General features: G+C 42.3%; 1 protein-coding gene across 1 annotated transcript in view; it reads right to left on the bottom strand.

The window, feature by feature from the left end:
• Positions 1 to 11,655, bottom strand: part of TMEM57 (transmembrane protein 57) — a 63,709-nt gene that overhangs the window by 8,132 nt on the left and 43,922 nt on the right. Inside the window, exons 6-9 of the mRNA XM_011977904.1 lie at positions 10,608 to 10,766; positions 9,187 to 9,369; positions 5,390 to 5,510; positions 3,093 to 3,267 (exon numbers count right to left, since the gene is read on the bottom strand). Coding sequence (XP_011833294.1) covers positions 3,093 to 3,267; positions 5,390 to 5,510; positions 9,187 to 9,369; positions 10,608 to 10,766 — 638 coding nt within the window. The remainder of the gene's footprint in view (positions 1 to 3,092; positions 3,268 to 5,389; positions 5,511 to 9,186; positions 9,370 to 10,607; positions 10,767 to 11,655) is intronic.

The following is an 11,655-nucleotide window of genomic DNA, read 5'->3' as shown; positions in this document are numbered from 1 at the left end:
AAACTCCCAACCTCAGGTGATCTGCCTACCTCGGCCTCCCAAAGTGCTGGGATTACAGGTGTGAGCTACCGCGCCCAGCCTAACTCCTAGATTCTTAACACACCCTAAACTCCCTTTCTGTCACTTACAATGACAAAGTTAACACATAGAGCTTCATATATGCCAGGCATGCTAAATGCTTATATATACTAACTCATTTCTTTCTTACAACCCCATGATGGGGGAATTATTATTATCCATTTTATAGATGAGGAAACCGAGGCATAGAGAAGTTGAGTGACTTGCTCAAGATACACAGCTAGCAACAGAGCCAGGATTCAATTCCATGCAGTCTGTTTCAAGTGTACACTCCTACCTACAGCATTCTTCAATCTCTGGCAACTATTCATTTGGTGATGATCTGTGTCCATCATCTCTCTGCTGGACCATGAGTTCCATGAGGGCAGATACTGTGTCTACCTTTCTTTTTTTTTTCATTGCTAGCTCCCTATTGCCCAGGCCAGTAGAAAGCTGGAGTTCTACAAGTTGTGTATCTTGCTCAAAGTCATTTAGTTATCAAAAGGTAGGGCAGGATTTAAACCCAGGACCACTTTGTTCCAAAGCCCCACGTGACTTTCATCATGCTATGTAGCTTCCTGGTCTTCTAGGGACACCAGAAGAAAGACATGGTTAGTATATGTAAAAGCACTTAGAACACTTAGGAGTAGTCTTTCAGAAACTTAAATGCTGGCCAGGTGTGGTGGCTAATGCCTGTAATCCCAACACTTTGGGAGGCAGCAGTGGGTGGGCTGCTTGAGCCCAGGAGTTCAAGACCAGCTTGGGCAACATGACGAAACCCTGTCTCTACAAAAAATACAAAAATTAGCCAGGCTTGGTGGTTCACACCTGTAATCTCAGCTACTTAGAAGGCTGACGCAGGAGGATCACTTGAGCCCAGAAGGCAGAGGTTGTAGTGAGGCAAGATCGTGCCACTCTACTCCAGCTTGGGCGACAGAGACCCTGTCTCAAAAAGAAAAAAAAAAAGAAAACCACAAAAATACATAAAAAAGAAAAAGGTTGCATTTCAGTTGCATTTATTTTGAGATTGCTCATGGGTCCTATAGAAGACAATAATCCATTTGGAATATAAGAAAGCTTGGTGGTATATTTTTTTAAAGGATGTAGTAGAGATGAAAGCCATTTTGGTTTTGTTTTATTATTATTATTTTTTTTTTGAGATGGAGTCTTGCTCTGTTGCTAGGCTGGAATGCAGTGGCGTGATCACTGCTCACTGCAACCTCCACCTTCCAGGTTCAAGCAATTCTCCTGCCTCAGTCTCCCGAATAGCTGGGATTACAGGTGCGTGCCACCATGCCTGGCTAATTTTTATATTTTTACTAGAGACGGGGTTTCACCATGTTAGACAGGATGGTCTCGATCTCCTGACCTCATGATCCGCCCATCTCGGCCTCCCAAAGTGCTGGGATTACAGGCTTGAGCCACCGCGCCCGGCCGAAATAAACCTCTTTGGGGTAATAATTTTAAGAGTGTAGAGGGGTCCCTAAGACAAAAGTTTACACACCATGTTGTCTTCATCTTTGCCTCCCCCAGAGCTTCTAGGACAATGCTTTGCACACAGTGACTATTCTGTCAGTCCCCGTTGAAATATTCTTTATTTTAGAGACAGGGTTTCGCTATGTTCCCCAGGCTAGTCTCAAATTCCTGGGCTCAAGTGATCCTCCTGCCCCAGCCTCCTGAGCAGCTGGGACTATGGGCAGGCACCGACACAGACCACCATGCCTTGCTTGAAATATTCTTTTCTTTCCACTAAGTCAACCATTTGAAAATTCTTTTCAGTACTCTATTTTATGCAGTACTCTATTTAGTACTCTATAGAGTACTCTATTTTTTCAGTACTATACTCAATTTAGTACTCTGATTGGATAGCTAATCAAGTTCTTGGACAAAAATCCAAATTTACTTTCCTTAGGTCATGCCATGCCTCTGTTCAGAAGCCTTCCAGTGCTCCCCTATGGCACTCATGGTAAAACCCTAAGTTCTTTCCACGGGCCTCAAGTCCCACACAATCTGGCTGCTGCTACTCCTGCCTGCTCTGACAACTCTCCCCATCATCACACAGGCTACAAACCCCATCCTCTGCCAGCACAGCAGTACCCACGCTCCCCCGCCGGGCTTTTCACTTGCTGCCCCCTCCCGGGAAGTGCTTTCCTCCAGCTTTTTACACGGCTCACTCCTGCTCTCTTCCTTTGGGTCTCTGCTCAAATACCACCTACTCAAGGGATTTTCCATGATTGCCATGTTAAAAAGGGAGACCCCTGCCACATACATTCTGCCTGGCCACGGCTTTATTTCCATCATTGCACCTACTGCCAACTGACATACTCCCTGCTGGCTTGTTCATCACCTGTCATCGCCAGGGCTGTATTCTCAAGGAATCTTATGGTGCTTGGCACAAAGTAGGTCTCAGTAAATATCGGCAAAGTGGATGACCATGGCCTACTCTCCAGACTCTCCCCTGCGGCTCCCTCATTCGTAACCTCTGCTCCAGTCAAACAGGCTAGCTGCAGCTTGGAACACATCAAGCCCCACCAGCTCCCAGTCCTTGCCTAAGCTGTTTCTTCCATTTAGACCCCTCTACCTCTCACCATCCACCATACTGCTGCTTCACTGGGCTAACTCCTCATCATTCAGGCCCCAGCTCAGACATCAGCTCCCCTGGGGAAGGGCCCTCTCCAACTCCCCAGACTAGTTTCGTCCCTGCCTCTTTCTATGTTCCCACAGACTCCGTATATACTTCTACATAAGCACCTTTTGATGCCTCTGCAGTTCTCTACTTCAACAACACTAAGCTCCTTCAACACAGAAATCATGCTATTCTCTGTATGCTCTGCACTTGACATGTTCTCATCTCAAAATATGTCTGCAAATGAATTAATGTGATAGTTCCTATATTTCAATGTTGGGCACTTACCAAGACCCTTGAAGAGAAAACTGAAATGCCCTTTGGTTGAGAGCTCTCAGGAGAGGTCTGGCCTGTGCATCCCCGTGCGCTATCAGTCACACCACTTCACCAGGGGCCCACGCTCTCCTACCTTGGGCAATCTCGAGCTGCCGCTTTGCATCGCCCAGTGCGGAGAACAGGTCCAGCTTGATTCTCGTCTCTGCGCTTAAGCTGTTCTCCAGGTGCTGTGTTTTGTCTTGCATGGCTGAGAGGGCTGACATTAACACCTCAGTGTCCTTCTCATTTTCCTTATATTTCCGAAGCTCCTATCAATATCATCAAAACAGCAATGCTACAAGGTAGTTTTGGCATCGATGTCTATAAATTAGCCTGAAATCACAAATTAAATCCCACTATTCTTGGTCTGGCCACTAGAACACAAAATTCTGGTGTTTCATGGGTTTAGGCAAGTGCTAAATGTGTTCATATGGCAATATGCACATTCAAAAACATTTAGAAGATAATCATTTGACTGTGTTGGGCATGTGTCTAGATAACAATGGAATCTGCTTTCAAATAAAACACTTTTCTTACAGGCCTAATTCAGAACCACGGAGAACTTTTTTCCTTGCTGGCCATGTGCAAATTATTATAATGCTGTAATCAAACTTGCCAAAACTTTTCTCTCAACCTGCACTAAAAATTGTAAAAATGTTAATTATTTTGACAGGGCATACTGCAGAATAAGTCCACTTGTTAACGTAGATAATATATACAGATATTTGAACTTTTTCTTTTTAACAGAAAAATTCAAACTTATTACAGAGAATTTAGGAATACAGAAAAATTCAAAGTAGAAAATGAAAATTACTAATACCAACACTAAAAAATTTTATATTTCTTTTAATCTTTTATGCATGTGTATCTTTTAGCATAAGTGAAATATTACATGTACAGTTTTGTACAGTCTTTTAAAAACTAAATGATTTCAACTATTGTCTGAAAATAAAATTTTTATTGGCTATGCAATATTCCTCAATGTTTACATACCAAAATTTAAATGACTCTCCCATTGTTAAGACTGTTTTCAATTTTTTTACATTTTTATACCACTACAATGAATGTCTCTGTACATCACTCATTGGTGAGATTTTAAAATATTTATTTACCTTAGGCAGGGTTCCTAAAAAAGGTAAATACTTAAAAAGTGCAAGATCTTTTACAGAAAGTTACATTTCCACCAGCAATGTAAGAAGCCTATTTTGTTGCATCCTCACCATGACTGATATTCTCATTTAAAAATTATTTGCTAATTTCATAGGAGAAAAATGATATCTAATTTTAATCTGCATGTATTTTATTATTGGTGAGTTTATATTTTTATGATCTTATCAGTCACCTGTATTTCCTCTGAATTATTTGTTCACATCCTCAACCTATTTTTCTATATATTTGAGCTTTCCTTAGCAACTTTTATGAGCTACATATATGTTGAGAATATTAGTTCCTTATTTATAATATTTGTTGCAATATGTGTACCTTCCCCAATTGATTTTTTCATTTATTATTATGATTTTTGCTTTGTGATTTTTTCCCATTGCTTTTATGTTTAGAAAATCTTTCCCTTGTTTCGAGGTCAAGTATATTTCCACCTAGTTTTTAAAAAATCATTTATTCTTTGTTTTTTTCTGCCGTCAGCTCTTCATCTGGAATTTCTTTATATGTGGTATGAGATGAGCTTCTAATTTTTTTTCCTCCAGTCATTTAGCTATTCCAAAGCCTTTTACTGACTAATCCTTACCTTTCCCATCTGTCTCTGATGCCACCTTTGCTGTTTTTGGTATTTTTTTCAGTACTGTACTCCAGATCATCATTCTAGTCCACTGACTTGAGGGTAATTTTTCACTTGTCCCACCTGGCTCAAATTACTGTAACTTTACAATATGTGACATTAGTTTAAATGAAAAATACTTGGCTAAAGTATACACAGCCCACAAAACAGCCTATATCCATAGCACTAGCACCTTTCCTCATCATTCACTGCTATGAACAGCAATCTGCGAGGCTCAGAGCCATGCAGGAGGGTCAATCCCCTGGCAACAGAAAGAAGGTTGGGGCTAAAAGGAGGTATGTAAGTTCCAAAGGACTCTAATCTGGCCTATAACCTGAAAAAGTTAAATGAATCTACAGCAAGTTAAATACTGGTATAAAACACACCAAGGGATTGTCAACATTTCTGGCTTGTATCAGAATCTGGCTACATTAATATGACTTGAAATGAGTTGGACAAGATTAGAACTTCAAATCTTTTTGTCACATAGAGATTTTTCAGATGCAATGAGATTTGATCTGTATTAAAAGGCATTATCTCTACACTGCAACACAGAGCACAAGTTTAGCATAAAAGTGGAATTCAAGTACAAGGGAAGTCTTTTGTTCCCCCCTTACCTGGACTTTCAGTTCTAGTTCTCTGATTTGGTCTTCTTTCACCTTCATGTCCATTGTGAGCTTCTTGCCCTCTGCTTCTAGTTCTCTGATCCGATTCCGTAAGGTTTCGGTGCATTCTCCCCTTTTGAAAAAGAAGAGAAGGAAATAAAATGATTTAAAAGACTATAGGTTGGGGCTAGGCATGGTGGCTCAGGCCTGTAATCCCAGCACTTTGGGAGGCCGAGGCGGGTGGATCATTTGAGGTCACGAGTTCGAGATCAGCCTGACAAGCATGGTGAAACCCTGCCTCTACTAAAAGTACAAAAAAAATTATCTGGGCATGGTGGTATGTGCCTGTAGTCCCAGCTATTGGGGAGGCTGAGGCAGAAGAATTGCTTGAACCCAGGAGGTGGAGGTTGCAGCGAGCCCAGATCGTGCCACTGCACTCCAGCCTGGGCGTCAGAGTGAGACTCCATCTCAAAAAAATAAATAAATAAAAATTTTTAGGCCGGGTGCGCTGGCTCAAGCCTGTAATCCCAGCACTTTGGGAGGCCGAGGTGGGTGGATCACGAGGTCAGGAGATCAAGACTATCCTGGCTAACATGGTGAAACCCCGTCTCTACTAAAAATACAAAAAACTAGCCGGGCGTGGTAGCGGGCGCCTGTAGTCCCAGCTACTTGGGAGGCTGAGGCGGGAGAATGGCGTGAACCCGGGAGGTGGAGCTTGCAGTGAGCTGAGATCATGCCACTGCACTCCAGCCTGGGAGACACAGAGAGACTCCATCTCAAAAAAAAAAAAATTTTTTTTTAAAAAGATTATAGGTTGGTCGGGTACAGTGGCTTATGCCTGTAATCACAGCAATTTGGGAGGCCAAGGTGGGTGGATCGCTTGAGGTCAGGAGTTCAAGACTAGCCTTGCCAACATGGCGAAACTCCGTCTCTACTAAAAATACAAAAATTAGCTGGGTGTATTGGCACGTGCCTGTGATCCCAGCTACTCAGGAGGCTGAGGCAGGAGAATCGCTTGTACCCGTGAGGCAGAGGCTGCAGTGAGCTGAGATGGTGTCACAGCACTTCAGCCTAGGTGACAAAGTGAGACTCTGTCTCAAAAAAGAGAAAAAAAACCCCAAAAAACTATAGGTTTACTTATACTGTGGGATTTATATTTCTTTTACACTCCAGGGACTGTCAGGTTTTAGCTTCTGGCTCAGTCTGCTCACTTCTCTGTGTCCTTTCATAATTTCAATAATACTCTAAAATAATTGGGCCGGGCATGGTCGCTCATGCCCATAATCCCAGCACTCCTAAGGCCAAAGTGGGAAGATTGCTTGAGCCCAGAGTTTGTGATCAGCCTGGGCAACATAGAGAGACCCTGTCTCTACAAAAAATTTAAAAAATAGCTGGGCATAGTAGCACATGCCTGTAGTTCCAGCTACTCAGGAGGCTAAGGCAACAGCACAGCTTGAGACCAGGAGTTTGAGGTTAAAGTAAGCTATGATTGTACCACTGCACTCCAGTCTGGGTGACAGAATGATACCCTGTCTCAAAATACATACATATAAATAATAATTATTATTGAGTGTCTAGATGAGCCAGACACTAAGGTACTTTACCCATACTACCTTCTTCAATACTTACAACAACCTAGGGTATATTTATCCCATTTTCCAGATAAGAAAACTGAGGCTACATAGATAAAATACTAGTCCAAGGTTACCTAGTTTTCAGGTCATAGAACAGGGATAAGAACTGAGGTTTTTTGGCTTCCCAATCCAGCAAACTTCCCACCAGGCCATAAGACTTGAGACAATACACACAAAGCCAGATAGAACTGAATATGTACTATCTCCAGCAGGGGGCAGTGAACTAGAAAAAAAAACTCCCCCCACTTTCGAGGGGCTATGCATTGGGACTTTTGCCTTTCTTGTCATAAAGTTGCCACAAGCCTGAAGTAAATAGAAAAATAAGGGCACACCGTTAAGCTGCTTCTCGGGGCTATCATAAGGTTGAGCTAAAAGAGATGATAGCAATGGTCAATCCAAAGCTGGAACTATCTAGGTTCCAGAAACAGCCCAATGAAGAAAGTAGGTGTTCTCTGCCTACCAAAAAGGAAGGTCCAGTCAGAGATTTATGCCCTGAGATTTACTGAGTAAGTTATGGCAGGCCTGGTGTGGTAGCTCACGCCTGTAATCCCAGCACTTTGAGAGGCCAAGGTGGGCGGATCATCTGAGGTCAGGAGTTCGAGACCAGCCTGGCCAAGATGGTGAAACCCCATCTCTACTAAAAATACAAAAATTTGCTAGGCGCAGTGGCAGGAGCCTGTAATCCCAGCTACCTGGGAGGCTGAGGCAGGAGAATTGCTTGACCCCGGGTGGCAAATATTGCAGTGAGCTGAGATCGTGCCACTGCACTCCAGCCTGGATGACAGAGTGAGACTCCGTCTCAAAAAAAAAGGAAAAAAAGAATAAGTTATGGCAAACAAGGACTGTCTGGGATAAGATAAATAAGCTTAACTGGAAGCAAAAGGAATTTGAGGTAGACACTGAAACCAACTTACTGATTCTCAGGCATGGGAGACACTAAGCAATATGGTTAAGGAACTGCTATGTCCTCCTGAGAGGAATTTCTCAGAAGGGGCAGGTGCTGGATGAATTGAGGAGAGAGGAGAGCAGTCATCACTAGATGACTGTTCAGAAACATCTCCTGCAAGTGTAAGTGCTTCAGAATGCGGATACATCTTCAAACAAACAACCCCACATTGTAGGCAGGCTAGTCAAGGGCCTTGTAAGTCCATATAGATGCTGATGGGCCAAGCCGGCTCAGCCATCTGCTGAGGGGAGGCAGGATCACACAGGAGAGAGTTCTAATTTGCTGTTATTTCCTAAAAGGTGAAATGATTCACCAATTATTCTGCAAATGCCAGAACCCACAAAGAAGGCTATCGACATGCCAAAAGTTAAATTATTTAACTTTAATTACAACAAAGCAAAATTCAAGGAAGAATTACAGTTGAATTATACCATGTAGATACAAATTAGGACGGAATTTAAAAGTGAAATAAGTAATAATTTACCCTCGCTCTATATCTGCAAACACCTAACTGACTCCCACATGCAGAGGGACTTCACTAGTCAAAAAAACAAAGGAAAAAGTGGTAAGTGAAGTAGAAGCAAAAAGGAAAAAAAAAAAGCTCTTAACTATCTAATAGTTTTTGGAATACTTGCACACAGGGGTACTTTCCAGTGGTATAGGAGGTAGTCCCCAATTTTCATTATGCCACAAATGTAACTCCATCTAGTAGAGACGTATGTTTCACTTTTTTTTCCATTTCATTTGACAGTCTGCTGATATCCATTTGAGCAGCCAGTACACAGTGCTTGGGCAACCAAGATTTCATCTTTCTTCCATTTTAAGATAAAAACTTCAGAAACACATATACCTGAGAGTGGAGAGTAATGATAGCTCTCTAAAGGGAACGAACCTCCAGATGGAATCTCTCAATGCACTTAGTAATCATCAGCCTGACAAAAAGTGACTGGAAACCTCGTTACGAGCAGTACTTTGCCTCCCAGGTATGGGAAACGTGGTGATTCCCTCATCCCACTTTATAGATGAGGTCACTGAGGGATGAAACTGTTGTAAGATAGTGCAAGCTTGAGTAGATGGAGTTTAAACCAGCTAATAAAACAGTACTTAAAAGCAATCCATCTGTGCATGATTGCTGTACATCTAATCCTGCCCAAGGCATCAAATTCCCATGTCTTTGTTGGCAAAGGAAAGCCAACCTTGGACTAAACACTCAGGTGACATGGACGTACCTAGATGCAGCAGCAAATGCAACAGCCCGGGCAGCAGTGGCTTCTTCTAACTTCTTCCTTTTTTTCTCTTCCATTAACTGTTTTTCTACAAAACTTCGGGCTTCCTGCTCAGCTTTTAGTTTTTTCTCCAACTGGCTGATATTCTGCTTGTCTTTTTGCTTCATTTGCACAGCATTATGTAACCTATATGGAAATGATTGTCATATAAAGTCTTAAAATTACAAATGCCCACTATAAACCCTTGAGAAACATCTCTTTATCACCTTAAGGCCAACTAAACAAGAGGTTTAAACAGCAAGTCAAAAATGTCAACTACCAGAATGCCTGAGGAAAACACATTGTCATTATTCCTTAATAATTCCTAAACACCAAGAAACAAGCTGCCTTACAAAACAGAGATTCAGACCTAGCCTCTGTTCTATTCAAGTAAGTGATCTACAGAAGGTCATCCAGAAAACAGGGTAAAACAAATTTCAAACACAGGGGAAGATAATTGTATAACTAATTCTAATGTTCCAGAGCACCCCGAAAGAACTTCACTCCCACCAAAGAACCACTGATGGGACCAGCCCCAGTGAAACTGAGGTAAGGGGTGGAAAGGGGAAGGTTTTTATTTTTCTTGAATACAATTTTGCTGTAGCCTACTACAGCTTTTCCTTTCCAGCTCAGGATGTTTGCTCACAGTGTCCCCAAATCCTCTTTTAGAGTCACAGGATGCTTAATTTCAGATAGAAATTTCAGTCATATTTCCTGCTTACTACCACCCCCAGCTTTACCAATCAGCATGAGGTGAGTTTATCATTGGGATGTTCTCTACATTATCAGTGTGGCCGCAAGTGCTGGTCAGAAGCAATGGAGAGGTTATTTGCCACTACCACGGGCACACATTGCTGGGAGATTTAAAAAAAGAAAAAAGGACAGACCCACACTGAGTCAAGAAGTAATTCCAGAATGAACTAATCAAAAGCCTAAAAGAATTCACACAGAAGGCCTGGCTTTTTGCCTGCTTTTTCAAATAAAATCAAAGTTCAATGTTATCTTTTAGTTCTGGCAATAAAAGTAAATATAGTCAAATCCTCTAGAAACTTTCACTCAAAGGAGCAAAATTTTCAAACTGTGGCAGAACTACTTCTTGTCAATTTTACTATCCAAAAACTCAATAACTATTTTAGACTAAGAAGTTATTAAATGAGAGAAGACAAAAATAGTAATATTAATAAACTGTTTTGTGGCAATGAAATAAGTTTTTATAGATTTTATAAACGTTGAGTATCTGGTACTAAATAAAGTATTTTAAACATTTTATTTAAAAACCTCTCAGCGGGTCTCTGTCACCATGAATCTTGTGCTCCAACCCCTGGAAACAAAAAAAGCAGTGAAGCTGCTGGGCTTATGGCCAAAGGCCTAAAAGGTGCACCTACTTGTTCTGCAGCAGCTCATTCTCCTGCCGAAGCTGGCCCATTTCTGAGCGGATCCCTCGCTCGGTGCTCGAAAGGGAGCTGATCTGACTGCGGAGCTCTTGTTCCACTTGTCTGCTGGCTTGCAGGTCAGCCTTTAACTTTTTAATGTCTTGTTCCAGCCTAGGAGAAGGAGAAATGTAGCATTTTCATCTAGGTGAGGGCACCCACAGAGCTGGGAGGGACCTGGTAGGGGTCCTGGACTGCTGGGTGAATGGCAGAAGGACCCTGCTGGCAGTTCCTGCCGTCATGAGGACTCCTGTCTGCAGTTGGGTTAATTTTGTTGAGTGATTCCACCTGGGTCCCTACCTCTTCCCACTGGGGTGTAACTTTCAACTTCCCCCAAATGTGTATGAATATTGACAGGTGGGTATGGTGCTTGTAAACATCCATCTGAGCTGCTGATAAAGGAGAAGTCGACGGCAGAGAGGATGGCTGAAGACTAAAGGCTCCCTTCCTACTGGTGGCTTTTCATGCCCTCAGCGAGGGAAATATGTCCAAACAACCAGCTCATGACCTAGCACTTAATGCTTTGAGCTATTTTGATAGATCAGAATCTACTGTCTGAGACTCTGTCCCACCACGGGCCTAGAAGAAAACTATCTGCGACGACCTTCAGAAATTGCTAGCATCCTTGCTGAATGACGTTCACACCCTCTTGTGATTGTGGCAGAAGAGCTCACGAGACTCAACAACAATGAAAAAAGGAACGAATTACATGCTCTAAGAATCATAAGAGAGCTCCATCTATAAAATGAAGCCTATCTTTTCTCCTCAATTTCTTACTCTTGTTTCACCTATTTTCTTTACTGCAGTAATAGTTTCACTTTAAGTGACAGGTATTGGAGACCTACCATGCGTATGTAGTGCTGAAAATGGTAAACAAAAACTATAAAATTGGCCGGGCGCAGTGGCTCATGCCTGCAATCCCAGCACTTTGGGAGCCCGAGGCGGGCGGATCACCTGAGGTCAGGAGTTCAAGACCAGCCTGGCCAACGTGGTGAAACCCCAT

This window comes from Mandrillus leucophaeus, unplaced genomic scaffold, assembly GCF_000951045.1.
Source record: "Mandrillus leucophaeus isolate KB7577 unplaced genomic scaffold, Mleu.le_1.0 Scaffold185, whole genome shotgun sequence".
NCBI lineage: Eukaryota > Metazoa > Chordata > Mammalia > Primates > Cercopithecidae > Mandrillus > Mandrillus leucophaeus.
This window is presented reverse-complemented; position numbering and strand designations above follow the sequence as displayed.